The 19836-nt window shown below is 34.8% G+C and overlaps 1 protein-coding gene across 1 annotated transcript in view; it reads left to right on the top strand.

Annotated features, from left to right (window-relative positions):
- The first annotated feature begins 1381 nt into the window (after positions 1 to 1381).
- The window catches only part of cps1 (carbamoyl-phosphate synthase 1, mitochondrial), a 118752-nt gene continuing 100297 nt past the window's right edge, over positions 1382 to 19836 (top strand). Inside the window, 14 exon segments of the mRNA XM_030125521.1 lie at positions 1382 to 1458; positions 5143 to 5240; positions 9300 to 9367; positions 9369 to 9389; positions 9391 to 9410; positions 12832 to 12976; positions 14081 to 14170; positions 14266 to 14322; positions 14429 to 14521; positions 14695 to 14784; positions 17135 to 17144; positions 17147 to 17199; positions 17201 to 17242; positions 17244 to 17264. Coding sequence (XP_029981381.1) covers positions 1382 to 1458; positions 5143 to 5240; positions 9300 to 9367; positions 9369 to 9389; positions 9391 to 9410; positions 12832 to 12976; positions 14081 to 14170; positions 14266 to 14322; positions 14429 to 14521; positions 14695 to 14784; positions 17135 to 17144; positions 17147 to 17199; positions 17201 to 17242; positions 17244 to 17264 — 885 coding nt within the window.

Here is a 19836-nt window from a genome sequence, read left to right on the forward strand (position 1 = left end):
GGTGCACCTAATTTTTTCTAACTTTATATTAAGCATGATGTCTCTAATCCACAGGTGTCAAACAATTGGCCCGGGGGCCAAATCTGGCCCGCCAAAGGGTCCAGTTCGGCCCCTGGGATGTTTTTGCCAAGTGCAAAAATTCCACAGTCTTGAATTGAATTAAGCAAAAATAATTTAGCTTGAATTAAGGAAAAAATCTTGAATTAGGCCCAAAAAAAATTCAATTAAGTAAAAAAAAAATCTTCAATTAAGCCAAAAATAGTCTTCAATTAAGCAAAAAAGAAAAATCTCAAATTTAGCGAAAAATCTTGAACTAAACCAAAAAAAAAATCAATTAAGTAAAAAAAAATCTTGAATTAAGCCAAAAAAAAATCCTCAATTAAGTAAAAAAAAAATCTTGAATTAATCAAAACAAAAAAAATCTTCAATTAAGCAAAACAAATCTTCAATTAAGCAAAAAAAAATCTACACTTAACAACTTAATTTTTTTTTCTTTGTTTTAGTGCAAAAAATAATGTTAAATTATGAAAATATTTACATTTCCAAACTATCTTGTAACACTAAAATGTGAATAACCTGAACAAATATGAAGAATCTGAAATGTCTAAAGAAAATTAAGCACAATTTTAACAATTTTTCTGCCTGTTCCTCAGTGTTTAGTGTCTTTGTAGATCTGATCCATAATGCACATGTAGAAATGAGAAGTGGAGGAATGATATTGTTAAAATTGCACTAAATATTCTTATGTTTTTTAATTTAAATTTCATTTTTTTTCAGGGTTTTTTTTTTTTTTTTTTTTTTGATAGTTTATAAAAGTAAGTATTTTCATAATTTAATGGGGTTTTTTTTACACTAAACAAAGACAAAATTTGGAGTTGTCATTATTTATAGGTTATTATGTTATTATTTTTCTGGTCCGACCCACTGCAGATCAATTTAGCTGAATATGGCCCCTGAAGTAAAATGAGTTTGACACCCCTGCTCTAATCCATTGATCGTGTGTTGGAGGTGAATGAGTCCTTCCATTTGAAGGAGAATGGTACGTCTAGCTAGTAAAGATGCAAGGCCACAACTTTTTGTAGGTTAGCTGAAGATACTGAGTCATCCATGCATGAAATGAGACCAAAAATAGCAGTGAGGGGAGATGGCTAAATTCGGCACCCATATGCCTTGGAAATAAAATCAAAAAAAGAGTTCCAGAAGGGGGTCAGTTTGGAGCAGGGACCATAGCATGTGGTATACAGTTGCTGGGGCCTGCTTGCAATCTGTTGCAGATAGGGTTTATGTCAGGGAATATTTTTGCAAGTTTAACTTTAGAGAAGTGCAATCTATGTAAAATCTTGAATTGATTTAAGTAATGTCGTGAGCAAATTGAGGAGGAATGGACCCTAAGAAGTGCCATGTCCCACTCCTGTCTGAGAGTGGCATCCCTATGTCACTTTCCCACTGTTCACGGAGGTGAGATACGGACGGACTCAGAGTCTCCAAAATCCGAGCATAAATTGCAGTAACATGTTTGAGTGTAAATCAATTGCTAGTTGTTATTAGACTGTAATTAACAGTTTTCTTAATTTTTTTGTGTGTATTATCTCCATGAAGTGAGTAATAACTAGTATTAGAGTATGATCAAATGTGAGACAACATCAGATTAGCTGCATTCAAAATGTCAGTTTCACACAGTATATCACTTTTAGATATTGGTTTTTAAATACATGTTCTTTGCTTCAGAAATTTAACGCATGTTGTCCAGTTGAGTGGACATTCTTATAACGCCATTAAAAAATAGTGTTAATTTTAAAAATGTCAATCACGCAGTTTTTTTATTGCCTAAAGAGGAATAAAACGCAGAGGAAAAAAATCATGACTAAGGTTTTGATAATTCATGCATCAAAGGGTTAAAGCCTTTAATAAATATACAGGGTGGGGAAGCAAAATTTACAATGAACTTTTAGTTGTTTTTTCTCAGCAGGCACTACGTCAATTGTTTTGAAACCAAACATATATTGATGTCATAATCATACCTAACACTATTATCCATACCTTTTCAGAAACTTTTGCCCATATGAGTAATCAGGAAAGCAAACGTCAAAGAGTGTGTGATTTGCTGAATGCACTCGTCACACCAAAGGAGATTTCAAAAATAGTTGGAGTGTCCATAAAGACTGTTTATAATGGAAAGAAGAGAATGACTATGAGCAAAACTATTACGAGAAAGTCTGGGAGATACTATTAAAGAAGAATGGGAGAAGTTGTCACCCGAATATTTGAGGAACACTTGTACAAATTTCAGGAAGCGTGTGAAGGCAGTTTTAGGCCACCTTTAGCTTTGTTGTTTTTTCAGGGTTGAAATGAGCATACATATTTATTTTTCATTTTCTTTTCTTTCCAATATGGAAGAAAATACAGGAAATGTGTGCACAGCCACAGACACACATTGACCAACTGAACTAAATTAATTCTAAAGGTTAAAGACCCTATTTAGCGTGACCTCTGACCCCGTGACATGAAGCAGCACAAACAGTTAGAAACATCTGACATGTGTTGAATGAAATTTGGTGTGAAATATCGGAAAATTAATGCCATAAAACTCATTTTGTCTGAACAAAATGGTTAAAGACACGTTCAGTGCAAAGATAGGTTACACTAAATACTACCTTTTTTTTTTTTTTTTACCCGAAACTTTTATTTTTACTGCTCTACATACAGTCATGGAAAAAAATATTAGACCACCCTTGTTTTCTTCAGTTTCTTGTTCATTTTAATGCCTGGTACAACTAAAGGTACATTTGTTTGGACAAATATGGTGATAACAACAAAAATAGCTCATAAGAGTTTAATTTCAGAGCTGATATCTACCCATTTTCCACATTTTCTTGATAATAACCAACATCACTTCAGTTCTTACATCAATATCTATGGCATTGTACTGACAAAAACAGTGCTTTTAGGAATTCCATGTTTTCTTTTCTGTCTGTTTTAGTCACATTATACACACAGTAGTTAGTACTGGATTGCAAAACCATTGTTTTTTAATTATTTTTGATGGTCTAATATTTTTTTCGTGACTGCACTTCACATATATCCAGATTGGATCATAATACAGATACTGACAAGTACATATGTGTGGTTATTAGAACTTTGCTAAACCAACAAACCTAATGTTGGCCTAAGATTTTTTGCAAATGTCAAATGTTGTGTGACCACATAACAATTTGTATTGTTATAGCCTGTAAGCCATAGAAGATCATTCACATCTGGAAGGTGGTGGAAATACGCTAATAAAATTTGCAACCGAACTTAAAAAAAACAAAGAAGAAGAAGAACATTTCCACGCACACATTAGTGAATGAGGCCCATTTTCCACTACACATGCCGTTCTCCAGACAAAACAAAAACAGAAACACTAATTAACCCTTTCATGCAAGAATTATGAGAACCTTTGTCAATATTTTTTTCTTGAGTGTTTTTGTTCCTCTTTAGGCATGAAAAAGACAATGCAATTGATTTTTTTTTTTTTTTAATGAACCTATTGTTCATGGAGTGACAAAAATGTCCACTCAGCTGGACACCATGCATTTGAGTTTTGAAGCAAAGAAACAATTATTTAAAAATCTTCATCAGAAAGTGATATACTGTGTGAAAACTATGAAATAAAAACATTTTTAATGTCGCTAATTCCTAAATTGCTACTGTTTTCTCAGATTTTATCATAGTCTAATATTAGTTATTACTAATTTCATGGAGATAAAATCCTCCTGAGACCCAGGAAATTGACAGTTTTAGCTTTTTTACATTTAAAAAAATTGTCTTGATTGGAAACTGCACAATGCAATGCTTTTTTCAGATACATTTTTAAAATTATTTTTATTGATTGATTGATTTTTTTAATGGAATGTCCTTCGCAATGCACAGCATTTTTAAAGTACAAATGTCAAACTTTTGTCCCCCTACAGAGGAAAAAATGCATTGCTGGGTCTCAGGAGGATATGAAAAAAAAAACAAACTTTTTTTGTTAATTACAGTCTAATAACAATTAGCAATTGATTTACACTCAAACATGTTACTGCAGATCATGTTTATCAAGAACAGCAAAGTTACAGTAATTGTATGAAATGCAGTGTTTGGGATGATGCATAAGAGTCCACTGTGTTGGCTGAAATGGAACTAAAACAACAAAACCCATGAATATACAATAGAACAGCTGTAGAATAACTGTCCACTGTAGTGACCAGTATGCATGAAAGGGTTAACTTATAACTTACAACTGTGCAAATTAAAGTTTCAACACTACTCTGTTCAATACAGGCGGATTATCAGTGTTGTCCAGTATCTGTGTTTTGCTGCTTCATTTTTCAGGTTATTTTGCTCAATATTACATTAAAAATGAATCGAAATTTCATAGCGAGTTGAGGACCAAGTGTCTTTCAGTACTAACAGCTTTAATAGACAGTAAACATCTTGTTCAGGAAGTAGTGTGAATGATAACACAGTTTAACTTTAACCATTCTTTAATGCATGACTTCCGCCATAACAAAAGTACACACAGTTTGCACTATTTGAAGACTTCAGTGTAGGTTTCAGGTCAGCTGTCAAACTGTTATAACTTGTGCTACACACTGGCAGCGAAATGATACTCTGGGCCTCTTGCTTGAGTGTATAACTCATACTATATAACGCTTCACTGTCACCTTCACATGAAGTGTGTCACTACAACACTGTTTACTGACTCCAGACCTACTGGGCCTTTTTCTTTTATCAAACATCACCACTGGATGTCAGCATTGCTCCACAGAGAAAAAGGAACACAGGCAAAATATTGAAACTAATTTCTGCAGCAGGGGTCTTATGTTCAAACAAATGCAGAAGATGTTGACATTCAGAAATTGATCAGACATTAACATGCATATGACGTAGCCTATACACTATATAGGAGATAAATGGTTGGAATTTAAGGTAATTTTCTGACGTGCAGCTTTTTTATGCTGAAGGTTTACATAGGCCATTAAATACTTCACAAAGTTACAGAATACAGAAAGCACCGTCTATTGTTGCAAGTCCAATTTCAGGACTGTGGAGGAACTGTCTAATCTACAGCAGTTCTTTTACTCACACCCACTTTGTTCAGACTGCTGAACCCAGCAGAGTGGCAGTCAGGCAGCCTTCTCCACAGAGGACTAGTCTTGCAGCCATCAGCAAATGCACAGACCTCTCTAATCCCACCACCATTGAGCCTTTCCATGGTCAGTTTGGCGTTTTTTTTTTTTTTTTTTTCCCTGCAGGGCACTGGCCGCAAAGAAAAGGCTTGAAAAGTTGTTGCACTAAAAACGGGGCACGTTTGCTCTTAGCAGGTGCATTCATATACAGTCAGCATACAGTTTATATTAAATAATGTGTGCATATATTTAGGCTGTATATTAAGTATCTTGTCATGTACTGACTATTTGAAAAAATAAGTTTTCTGTATTGAGCAGAAAACCTTAATACCTTCAGCCTTGTGAGGGGATTGTTTCATAGCCCGTGCTTAATGTTTTTATGCTTTTCTGAATTAATTTGTAATTTTGGAAATAATTATTATATGACCTGTAGAAAGTCAACATGCAGCCTCGCAAGATAACCTTCTGGTTTAGTGTTTTTGGAAGATTAATTGCTTTTCAGCATCAGATACTCTCAATTTATGCAACTTGTTATTGAGAAAATTAATCTTATTGAAAATTGATCTTATTTCAGCTGTAAAGTGAGTATCCGTGTGTCTGCACATTTTGCCTGCACACGACAAAACGCTGCTGGCATCACAAGTCATAATTAAGTCAAAGGTTGTGTTTTCATTACTTTATCACAAAGAGACAGTGGGTATCTCCAAAGCTGTGGAAGTGGAAGAGTTTTTTTTTTTTTTTTAACAAACTTTAGTAACAAACCACAACAATACAATCAGACATGACAGGCAACAGACCATAGACAAAATATAATACAATTAAATACAAAAATTAAAAGGGGGTCTGATCATTCTATTTTAAAGAATGGGACATGGTACATTCATATACTAATGGATTTGTTGCTTTTTTTTTAGTTTATTAGGGATATTGAATTAAAATAAAATTTGGATTCACACATGACAATTTTCAAATTTGGAACTTTTCTCAAATATTTATGTTCATGGGTATGAAATTTCCCTAATAAAATGAAAAGATTGATTACAAATGATATTTTAGAATTTATATGGTCAAAATGTGCAGCTACATACTTATGTGTGATTCCAGCAGTGTTGGTTAAATTAGAAGAAATGTAACTTGTAAGATGGGTCCAAAAAGAAAGAGAATTAGGGCAATAATAGAATGGGTAAAGAAGTGATTATTGATTATGAAATGTACATGTACTTAAGTATTTATTTAAGTATTAAGTATTTTGAACAATATCCTCCTGAACACCAGGGAAGGTAAAAAGTTTGGCTTTTTTGCATTAAATAATAGCCTTGATTGGAAGCAGGCATGATGCAACAGTTTTTCAGAGACATTTTTCTTCCTTTTAAAGGAATGTCCTTTGCTGGGTCTCAGGAGGACATACACTGGTGGATGTGTGTTTTGTAAAGTTTAATATGCTTTACATATTAGGCAATCAAATAGGCAATCAAAACTACTGAAACTCACGGACATCGTATCTTACCAAACAGCAATAATCATGTAGAAGGCAAAAAACAGACAATTACCAAAAAAATCCAATAAATTTTTAGAAATCGGGAGGGAGGTTATCAATTAAGAGGGGAACATAACTTCAAAATCAAAAACAGGACAACAACCTTAAAAAGTTTTTCTTTATCTACTGTATTTCTGGTGTTAAGCTATGGAACAATCTGAGTGAGGAACTCAAGCGAAGTCCAAATATTAACCAGTTTAAGAAAATGTACGAAAATATTTTGTTTAGCAGTTATAATTGATAATTATCATGACTGACTATTTTCCTTTACTCACTGATATGGCATAGGGATTAGAGGTAGAGAAGCCTATAGATAGATGTATATGTGTATGTATGTAACAGTGTATATATGAATTTGTACATGTAAGTGTATGCCCATGGGTATGTATATGTGCGTATATGCATATATGTGTGTGTGTGTGTGTATGTATGTATGTGTAGGTGTATGTATATATACATATATGTATGATATATGTGGATGTGTATATGTTTGCATGTGCACATGTATGTATGTATATGTATGTGTGTGTGTGTGTATGTATATATGTATAGATGGATAGATGTGTACGTATATGGGTGTATATATGTATGTATGTATATATGTACATATTGTTGGTTTAAACAAAGGGATGAGAGCTAATAAGCTGTGCTTCTTCTCACTCCTTTTCGAATATGACTTTTTTTTCTTTTTGCATGTATCAATATTTATGCCTCGTTGAATTTTCATTTCTATATTATGTGTGCAAAGAAGTCAAATAGTAGTAATCAGGAAGCTTGTATCATATCCATATACGAAATAAATCAATAAAAAAAATTACCTTGATATTATCACTGATGTAATAAAGAAAAAGTAACATTCAACATTTATACCAATTTAAATTTGGAAAGATTCTATTCCTTTAGATGTTATTTATCTTTTTAAAATTATGCAAGGATATTTATTGTTACATTTATTGTAATGTAATTCTAGATGTGAATTTGAAAGCTGATTCAATCCGCTTCACCCTTACGCAATGTGGACGTTTTCTCGGAAGCCAGTGTAAAAACTCCGCGCTTTATGCGATGAGAAAAACAACGGCTCGTGGACCAATCAGAGTCATCGATGAAGCGCCGTGTTGAACTTCTGAGAGGGCACGAGGGGGAAGCTACAAACTCATTCCATTCATCAGCAGGGAAAGTTTACACGTAGTGTCTAGGGTTTTAAAAAAGTATATCGTACTAGTGTTTTTTTTTTTTAACTGAACGGCTTTCTCACTGAAATTTTTGCTCCAGGCTAAAAGTACCTTTAAGTAAACATGACAAAAAATCCTGTTGGCTTGCAGCGGTTGTTAAATCTCTGAGACAAGGATGCGTGTTGGCAGGAGAGTTGGAAACACGTCTGCTTGGATGAGACACCACTCCTGCAAAACTTTTTAGTTTTAAGGTAAGAAAAAAAAAACAAAACCAAAAACCTGTGTCTGACAGCTGTTACTGTTTGGAATTGAGCGTTGACTGTGAACGCCACACGAGACTCCATTGAAAAAACGGTAAAACAATGAAAACGTTGCTTTTATAGATGAACGTACAAGCGAAGAAAAAAACACCCGAGAGTTGTTATTAAAACACCAGGACTCACTCTTTCATTCGGCATACATTCAGCTAGAAACAGAAGTATGTACTTCAAAATAAAAGACAATTTAAAACCCTATGCACAGTCCATGTTCCAACTGTATTTGAACGCACCATTACAATATCTTTGAACCAGCTGGAAGAATGTGGAAACTGCATTAGTGCCTGTCTTCTGGTGGATTGTGATCAGGCCAAACTAACACGTGGCTACTTAGCATTTAAAAAGAAAAAAAAAAAAAAAACCTCTTTAAGGACCAGTTGTCTGAGGTATGTGTTTATGTCAGCAAGTTTGCAGAAAAGGGTGTCACATTTCTAGTTAAATTTTGAGCAGATGTGAAACCTTATAGGGTCAAGTATAAATAAGGAGTGATTCTGCTTTTTTTTTTTTAGTAGATGAAACTTCTAGGGAAGCTGGTGATCAGCACAGTTACTGGAATCACACACATGGTGGGAGACAATATCAAAAAGAATTGCATCATGTTTAAGATCCGCCCTGATTGCAACATCTGACTTTCTCCATCACACATCCTCAGTATTCCTAAAGCACTTCTATGAAATTGTGTGTGTGTTTTTTTTTTTTGGGGGGGGGGGGGTTAAAGGTAGTGCCCAAGCCTTTTTTATCATCACATATAAGAGAAGAGAGAGTTTTTAAGTATACGTCAACCCTATAGCAACATTTCTGTAAGTTCCTATGGGTCACATCAAGCTTTATTCCCATATTGTCACAAACACACACATGCACGAACACACACACTGAACTGACCTGAACAGAATTGTCTGCCTCAGCATTCGGAACACAATTCACAGCGCGGCCTGCAGCTTCAGCGTGATGTCCCATAGGCTTGCAGGTTTCCATCGCTCCTAAACTCAAAGTCTGCAACACACATTTGTTACAAACCTTTTGACTTTGGTCTATCTATTATCTATTTATGAAGAAGGAATACATTGTTCTGGGGTGAGATTTTGCTTTTCATCTCCCCGTATGTTTCAACTCCCTCTAGGCCCACACAGCCACCTGGTCTTGGAGGATGGCACCAGGATGAAAGGCTTTTCCTTTGGGCATGAGTTCCTCTGTAGCTGGGGAATTGGTCCTTCAATACTGGCCTGGTTGGGTAAGAAGGAGACATGCTGACACTAGTCGAAAACACATTTTTAGCTCCATCAAAAAGAAGTTGGGTTTTCATTTCAGTTTCATTTCAGTAAAACAAAACCTACAGGGTGGGGAAGCAAATTTACAATGAAACATTTAGTTGTTTTTTTCTCAGCAGGCACTACGTCAATTGTTTTGAAACCAAACATATATTGATGGTCATAATCATACCTAACACTATTATCCATACCTTTTCAGAAACTTTTGCCCATATGAGTAATCAGGAAAGTAAACGTCAAAGAGTGTGTGATTTGCTGAATGCACTCGTCACACCAAGGAGATTTCAAAATAGTTGGAGTGTCCATAAAGACTGTTTATAATGGAAAGAAGAGAATGACTATGAGCAAAACTATTACGAGAAAGTCTGGAAGTGGAGGAAGCAACAAAAAACTTACCAAAGCTTTTATTACAGCTCTCAAATCCAAAATCCTAAAGGATACCACCAAATCCATGAGAAAAATGGCAATTGAACTTGAGGTAGACAACAAGACCGTTAGAAAGCAGTAAATATGATTTGAAGTTAAAATCTTACACAAGAACACCAAAACACTTGTTGACAACAGCAACAAATCCAACTTAGCAATTTTTGGGAATCATGTTTATGTCCGCCTTCTAGCCCAGATCTAAACCCTCTGGATTCTGCTATTTGGGGCGTTTTAGAACATGATACCAATAGAACATCACCAGCAATGTGACTTTCTTAAAGATACTATTAAAGAAGAATGGGAGAAAGTTGTCCACCCGAATATTTGAGGAACACTTGCGCAAGTTTCAGGAAGCGGTGTGAAGGCAGTTATTGAGGAAGAAGGAGGACACATAGAATAAAAACGTTTCTATTATGTCAATTTTCTTGTGGCAAATAATTCTCATGACTTTCAATAAACTAATTGGTCATACACTGTCTTTCAAAACCCTGCCTCAAAATTTGTAAATTTTGCTTCCCCACCCTGTATTGGATGCACGTTTCATGAAACTTGGTTAAAGGTTGGACATGGACATTCCAAAAAAAATAATAAATGAATAAAAGTAATGATACTAACAATAACTATCAGAAAAACAACCTTAACTCATTCAGCATATGGGATATCGAAGTATTGATGTACAGCATTATGCAAAGGTTTTAGGCCACCTTTCTTTGTTGTTTGTCCAGGGTTGAAACAAGCATGCATATTTATTTCTAGTTCTATTTTCTCTTGATACAACACGAAAATAAACGAAATTTGTGCACAGCCTTGAAAGACACCCAAATAATTTAACTAAATGGGTACTACAGTCGCGGAAAAAATTATTAGACCATCAAAAGTCATCAAAAACAATGGTTATCCAACCAAGTATTAATTCCTGTGTGTATTATGTGACTAAAACCGACAGCAAAGAAAACATGGAATGCCTAAAAGCACTGGTTTTGTCAGTACAATGCCATAGCTATTGATGTAAAAACTGAAGTGATTTTGGTTATTATCAAGAAAACCATGGAAAATGGATAGATATCATTATCACTATTTTTGTTGTTCTCATTATATTTATCCAAACAAATGTACCTTTTGTTGTACCAAGCATTAAATGAAAGAGAAATTGAAGAAAACAAGGGTGGTCTAATATTTTCTTCCACGACTGTAGGTTCAAGGTTCACTTTATTGTCTTCTGTGGGAGAAATCTGGCATAGACAAGGGCAAAAACAAGCTGTACTGCAACACATACAACAGAACACATGCTACTAAAAACACATAAAATACATGACCTGTTATATATAAGTAAAAATAAGTTGAAAATATTATAAAGAAAAAACCCCGAAAATCTACATGCACACACACATCACATACATCCCTTTGTATACAACATTTGTCTACATCCTTTTGGTAGCTGCACCTGACTGCTTGCTAATGAGTTTGATTGAAAGAGGGATAAAAGTGTTTAAAATGGTTGAGCCTGCACAGCGGGACTCTGTACCTTCTGCCTGACGTCAACGGAACATACTCTGGAAACAGGGCATGTGATGAGTCTGAAAGAATACCATTTACCTGCCTGATAGTGGCCTGTATAGTGTCTTGCGACATGAGTGGAGCAGGGGTCCCCATGATCTTACTCTCCATCTTCACCAGGTTATTATTTTATTTTTTTAATTTTATTTTACCTTTATTTAACCAGGAAGTCCCATTGAGATGCGGAATCTCTTTTGCAAGGGAGACCTGGCCAAGGTAGCAGCCATACAACGTCCAAACAACATAAAACCCGTACATGATACACAATTAACAATAAAACACAATGACAACTATTCAACCATAATGGCATCAAGAAAAACGGTGACATTCCGCCTTCACTGCTTCTCCATTATACTTTTAAAATCATTAACAGAAATGTATGTATGTATGAATTATGAATCATAGTCTGTGATCTGACTGTCAAAAACTCAGATTAAAGGTTAATGTGTCTATTTAGTGTGACCCCTGACCCCTTGATAAGAAGCATCACAAGCATTTAGAAACATCTGACATGAGTAGAATGAAATATGGTATAAATCATCAGAAAATTAATGCAATAATTCTCATATTGTTTGAACAGAATGGTTAAAGACATGTTCAATGCACAGAAGCTCTTTTTTTTCCATGATGCTTTTTTTTTTTTAAATGCTGTACACTTCTGTTATATGTGGAGATTGTATCTTAACCCTTTTATGCACAAATTAGGAGAACCTTAATCAAAGTTTTTTTCCTGAGTGTTTTTATTTCTCTTTAGACATGAAAAAAACAATGCAATTGAAAATTTTCTTATGAAAAATAAATAAATAATTAAACAAAAACTATATAACAAACAAAAAATAAAGTTAAAAAAAGACATACAACTACTACTACTAATAATAAAAATGATCTTATGAACCTATTTTACATGAAGTTGCAAAAATGTCCATTCAGCTGGACACCTTGCATTTAATTTTTAAAACGAAGAAACATGTATTTACAGATAAATTGTGTGAAAACTAGGGGGGGGGGGGGGGGGGGGGGGGGGCGCTTGTAGTTCTGGGGGTGAGAATATGCTCAGGGGAGATCTACACAATTTTACCAATTCGTGTCAGAAAAGATATGTAGTGTCTTAAAACTTGAATAAAGATATGTGCAAAAACAAACAAACAAAAAAATCCATGAATATATAAGAGAACAGCTGTAGAATAGCTGTCCACTGTAGTGACCAGTACACATGAAAGGGTTAATACAGAAACTGATAAATGCATATATGTGTAGTCATTATAACTTTACTGAACCAAAAAACCTATTGTTGGCCATGGACTTTTGTACAGGACTGTATTTATGTTGCATAACTGAGTGCCTCAGCATCCTCATATCCCAGCATCTTTGTAAATACGTTGCATTATTCATTTGTTATAGGTATCCTGAAGCTCTGACTGACCCCAGCTACAAAGGTCAGATCCTCACCCTGACCTACCCCATCGTTGGGAACTACGGGGTACCCAACACCCAGGAGCTGGATGAACTGGGCCTGAGAAAACACGTGGAGTCAGATCGCATCCAGGTACTGAAGAGTAGTTTGGATTTTGTGAAAGTCATAGTGTAGCGTTGAAGTCTATGAAAATTCCTGCTTTGGTTGCCCTGAATGTTTGATTCTGTTGTGCAGTAGTTACCAGCTGCATAACTGTTGCATAACAGCAGTTAGTAATACCCCTGAGTACTAACACAATAACATTCTTAAGGTTATGAACTTACAAAACCAGCTCTTTAAATATGTCACCATGCAGCTGGCATTATTTGCTTTATATCTTTTTACCCTCGGCCTTCGCCTGCAGGTTATTGTCATCAGTTCGTCATCCGTCCGTCTGTCGTCTATATGTGCGGAAACTTTGCCGTGGACTGAGGGCTGAGGGTTTTCAAGTGCGGGCATGTTATGTTTTATGTCTTATGTTCATGACCAAAGCTAGTTTTCTTGCTACTTTAAAAAAGACAGGGTAAAATTCCATGTATTTTTTTTGAAGATACTTGACGAATAAAAGCGATTCTTTTTTTTTTTTAATCAATGTATTTTTATTCATTTTCAGTTTTTCAAACATACAAGAAGTAAGACAAACACTGAGACATATAACAAAAGAATAAGACACCACAAAAAAAAAATTCCACTATGTAATTACCCAATCACTTTGTATACAGAACACATTAACCGGAGTTGAGGTGCATTGCCAGCTGTTCTACATAAGAAATAAAAGGATGCCATACCACATTAGAATAAAAGCGATTCTGATATTTATTATCTTCTCCAGCTTTTCAAAGTTTTTGTCCAAAGATATGGCAATAAAAGTCCAAAATTATGTGAAATCATATGTTTGTCATTAAAAAACATAATGTTTTCTTATCGCTATGTGTGCCTAAGTCGTGCAAGAACAAAGCTGCCACTCTACATGTATCAACAACTGTTTAATATGCAGATTTCATGGATACATTTCTCTACTAACAACATGTTTTTGGCTGTCCAGGCCTGTTGTGATGTAACACACTCAGAATACTCTTGCTATGTTGGCTTGTTAAGATTTTATGGCAGCACTTGACACTTCACACCTCGGGGCAGGATTTGCAGTAGCATTAGTTTGACCTGTTCGCGTAATGGACTAATCTTTGACATGTGCAGGTTTCTGGTCTTCTGGTTCAAGACTACAGTCATGAGTACAGTCACTGGAACTCGGTCAAGTCTTTGGGTCAGTGGCTACAAGAGGAGAAGGTCAGTATTCGAGCAATTTCGTGCAATTTGAGAGAGTTGAGTCTTTGTCTGCCTCTGTGAACTTACAATTTTTACATTCATTTTTTATTTTTAAGGTTCCTGCTCTGTTTGGAATAGACACCAGAATGCTGACGAAGGTCATCAGAGACAAGGTGCTTTAAATACTGCAATCTGAGCTGCTACTTTTTTCTTTTCTTTTTTTTTTTTTTAAACCAACCCTTGCTAGATCACTGATGGTTGGTTACGTCTTCTCCTCAGGGTACAGTTTTGGGGAAGATTGAATTTGACGGGAAACCTGTTGAGATAACGGACCCCAACCAGAAAAATTTAGTCGCTGAAGTTTCAACCAAGGTGACGTCTATCTACCACTTTTATTTACATGTCCAGAACTGTTTTTTTTTTTTTTTCTTCTTCACATAAATCAAGGACAACAGTTCAACTCAGATCACACTGTCTTTGTTTATGCCCAATGTGGTGTCTATAAACGATAATCTCTATGTTTTTTTTGTTCTTCTACCTACCAGGAAACCAAAATCTTCGGAAAAGGAAACCCAATCAAAGTGGTTGCTGTCGATTGTGGGATTAAACACAACATTATCCGCCTGCTGGTTAAGGTGGGAATGAAGATAAATGAGGAGGGAGTAGAAAAACCTCCTCGCACCCTCATTAGATTACACACTTAGAAATGTAGTTTTTATGACTTCGCCCCAAATAACCTGCCCTGCACAAATATAGAGATAGTGGTTAGCACACTGTCACATGTTTTTTGCAACCTGACCTAGAAAATATGAGATGGTAATGCGAAGTCTAATGAGCTCATGAAATCAACAGCCATCCTGTAGTATGTGTTTGAGGCAAAGAGCGGCGGCTTCTCTCAGGTTTCTGATGCATTGGTCATTCATCAAATCCTTTATTTAACCCTTTCATGCGTAGTGGTCACTAGAGTGGACAGCTGTTCTATGGCTGTTCTCTTGTATATTCATGGGCTTTCTTTGTTTGTTTATTTATTTCGAATATTGCAATAAAGTCAAGCACAAAAAATTATATAAAAAAAACAACGTAAACCATTCGGAAAGGAGTGGGATGAAGTTTAATTTATAATCTCCCGCCCCCTCACTCCATCCTTCTACCTACCCTAAATTCATGTCAGATTCCATAAGTAACTCAAAAATCCTCACATAGACTAATTTCTGACTAAGGATAAAGCACAAAATTGCTGTCCATATCAAGGATAGACTGTCCATTTTACAGCAGCATTTCACATTAAAATAAACTCTGTCCTTTCCCTAACAGTAATGGTGCACATATCAAAGCAAAAATAAACTCTCTCCATTTCTTAACAAGAATACGCATATTAAAAAACAAAAATAAACTCTGTCCATTTCTTAACAAGAATATGCATATTAAAAAAAACAAAAATAAACCCTGCCCATTTCTTAGCAAGAATACGCATATTAGGAAACAAAAATAAACTCTGTCCATTTCATAACAAAAATACACAGATTAAAAAACAAAAATAAACTCTGTCCATTTCATAATAAAAATATGCATATTAAAAAGCAAAAATAAACTGTCCTTTTCATAACAAAAATACACATTTAAAAAAATAAGAATAAACTTTGTCCATTTCATAACAAAAATACACATATAAAAAACTAAAATAAACTCTGGCCATTTATACATCTATTAAAAACCAAAATTAAACTCTGTCCTTTTCATGACAATAATACACATTGTTGTTTTAGTTCCGTACCAGCCCACACAGTAGATGCTCATGCACCATCCCATACACTGCAATGCATACCATTACTATAACTTTGCTGTCCTTGATAAACCTGATCTGCACTAACATGTTTGAGTATAAATTGATTGCTTGTTATTGTTATTAGACTGTAATTAACAATTTTTTTTTTAAACCAAAAAGTTTTTTTTTGCATATTATCTCCATGGAGTGAGTAACGACTAGTATTAGTGTGTTAAAATGTGAGAAAACATCAGATTAGCAGCAGTAAAAATGTTTTTATTTCATAGTTTTCACTCAGTATATCAATAAATGCATGTTTCTTTGCTTCAAAAATTAATGGTGTCCAGCTGAGTGTACATTTTTGCGAATCCATGAAAAATAGGTTCATAAAAAAAATTCAATCACATTGTTTTTTTCATGCCTAAAGAGGAATAAAAACACTCAGGAAAAAAAATATAGATTAAGGTTCTCATAATTCATGCATAAAAGGGTTAATCCTTATGGTTCAATAATGTTTTTTGTATCAGACAAATCTTACTTCAGCAGTGATCTGTGATTAGCATTAGCTAGTGTTAGTTTTATATTGTAAAAAGTTAGTCCATTTTATGTAATGGTAACACTTCTGTTTTGCAGTATAGCAATATTGTCTGTGAGCCCAGTTATATGACCATAAAAATCTGATAACTGGAGAGTAATCAGATAGTTGTAATAATCAATGTGTCACATTTACATTGCACTTCAGACATAGCCTCATCGAAAAAACTTGGTTTGGTTGTTTCGAAGTCCATTATCAGATTTCTATTTATGTACGTAGTTATGTTTTACTATGGCACTTCTGTTTTCTACGTTTTGGTTTTTTTTTTTTTACACATGCGCAGATGTAAAACAACAAAATAAATCAGATTAACCTGTATACATGTATGAAAACACTAGAGTATTAAGGAGGAATCCAGCTGTGTTAAACTGATTTATCATTATCAGATTACTGTTATCTAAAAAAGTATATTAAATTATCCTGTTTACACGATAACTTGAATAATCTGTCAACTCCAGAAATCCAATAATGATCAGAGTATTAGTGTGCATTTAAATGTGCTCAGTGTTGGAAAGCTTTGTACATATATGAAGTACTGGAAGTTCTGGTCATTAAGGGCTATACATTAACAGAACATGATGAGCAATATCATAACAATGTCTTTTTTTTTTTTTTTGTGCTGCAGCGGGGTGCAGAAGCCACCTGGTGCCATGGGACCAGGACCTTCTAAGTCTAGATTACGATGGTCTGGTTCATCTCCAATGGACCAGGAGATCCGGCTCTGGCTTCGACCTCTTGTCCAAAATGTCAGGAAGGTCTGTATGGAGTTATGCAGGTGTTTGAGTTATAGAAGAAAAGTTTGTAAGACACACCCAAAATTATTACCTTCTCCAGGATGGCCCTCTCACCGTGATTACGTAAACCGCTATTTTGCAATACTTGAAATAATTGTGATTGTTAATAATAGTTGCTCTGTCATTTGAGTGGCACTAGTCAGTCAGAATGATTTAGTCAATAGTTTATATCATAGCTGCTGAATGTCCTTTTTTCATTATGCTCTTTTTTTTTTGTCCATTGTACATATTTTATGTATGATTTATAATTTTGTGTAAAGGTCCAACATTAGGCTTTGTAGATTTGAATCATTTCTTATCTACGTTGTTGAATTTTTATAACAAAAGATATATGCAAATGTAGTGATTTTTTTTTTTTGTATTTTATTTTTTATTTGTTCTAGTATAAGATACAAAACAACAGAGAAAATGTCACAGGTACATTCAGACATTTGCATACTGTTTACTGTCCATAGATTGAATGAAAAAGTCCCATTTTTTTCCAATACTTTACACTCTTGTGTTGTAGGCGGAGATAATAGGTCATCATTTCCATTAATGGATATGATTGACAGTTTTTATCACCAAGAAGATTGAGGGAGGGTCCTTTTTTTAGTCAGTATTTGGTGATGGCTTTTTTACCTGCAGCGAGCAGTATTCTAAACAGATATACATCACTTTTACATAATTCCTCAGGGGGAATGCTAAAAAACAAAGTAGCCATTGACATGTCAAAATGAACACCAAAAACTAATACATCAAATGGATCATATCTCCCCTAAAGCCAACAATACCAGGACAGGACCAGAATACATGTGCTTGATCTGCCTCAAGTGATCCGCACGTCCGTCCAGCACAAAAATGTGGGTGATTTCATTGAAGGAAAAGTGATTGTTGGTGCTTCACTGGGTCAAAAAACACCAATGTAAATGTGTATAAAGGAAATGGGTGCCCGTCAAATAAAAGGTTGAAAGGGACTGTTGCAAGAACTATATATATATATATATATATATATATATATATATATATATCTATATATATATATATATATATATATATATATATATATATATACACTGAACAACAAAAGAAACGCAAGTATGTTCGGTATTGGTTTATATGGGAGTTTTATTATGAATATTTGTTTCATATGAGATATTTATATCCAGCTGTGAAATTTACAGTGGGTCACTCTTGCTGTCCTTGTAGCACTGAGTTGATGGGCCAAGCGAATATGGCAATCCTGATTATGGGTGGTCACACGTGGTCTTCCGGATCTTGGTCTGTCCAGAGTGGTCCCTGTGTCACGGAATCGTGTCCTCAGCCTACTGATGGTGGACTTGTGCACTTGCAGACGTTGCGAGCCATTAAACCAGCATCAAGCATACCAATGGCGCGTTCTCTCAGATTATCGTTAAGGCGAGGCATCGTGGTAATGCAGTAACTTTTGAATCTTACCATTTCTTTTTATAGCCCCCGGATAAACAAAGGGAATTGCCACTCCCATTTGTTGCTCCCACTACCATATCACTCAAAATGTACCACACCTCTGATACCTTGTGCACGTGCTCAACACCACTCGTGGTCGTGTTTGCCTGCAAACACTCGTTCCAATGGTTACAACTCACTTATTGTAATGTGTATCTCAGTTGACAACTCAACAGGACAGCTGAACTCTTGCCTAAATTAACGACACAAACTTGCGTTTCTTTTGTTGTTCAGTCTCTCTCTCTCTCTCTCTCTCTCTCTCTCTCTCTCTCTCTCTCTCTCTCTACATATATATATATATATATATATATATATATATATATATATATATATATATTATATATATATATATATATATAATATATATATATATATATATATATATTATGTGTGTGTGTGTTTATATCAGGCTGTTTATTCTGGCATTACTTAGGACTGCAAAAACTACAGGCAATGTTCAAAAACTAAGAAATTCTTTTTTTTTTTATTTTTTTTATTGGTATTTTAGCAAGTTTTAACAACAAACACAACAACAAACTAGTCCCCACCACAGTCAAAGAAAATGTAATATAATTCTAATACAATAAAGTCTGTGCTTTATATGTATATGCCCAAACTTGAGCTACTACTACAGTATTGACTTATAATGAACAGAAAGACACTAATATTGTGAATTGCCATAATTTGCCATGATAATTAGCCCCATCTCCTAGAAGGGAATATGAACTCTCCCATTACATCTGTCAGAAGGATTAGACAAAAAGTAGTCCACTCACTGAATCATTTTTTTTGTTTCTTTCATGAAACCTTGTGAAAGTGCAGGGCATGGACTGAGGACAAACCGCTTACATTTTTAATCCTTCATAAAAACCCATGAAAACAAATGGAGGTTGGGAGTTTTTTCAGTATAACATTGTCTGGTTTGATTGATGCAGTCTTTAAGAATAAGGGATTAATGAGGGATTGTCATTGTCCTTCCTTTTGTTATACATGTTATACAAGAACAACCTCTGAGATGCGATTACACCCTCAAAATGGAATCTTCTAGCATCTTATTATATAGTTT

This window comes from Sphaeramia orbicularis, chromosome 21 (genome assembly GCF_902148855.1).
Source record: "Sphaeramia orbicularis chromosome 21, fSphaOr1.1, whole genome shotgun sequence".
Taxonomy (NCBI): Eukaryota; Metazoa; Chordata; class Actinopteri; order Kurtiformes; family Apogonidae; genus Sphaeramia; species Sphaeramia orbicularis.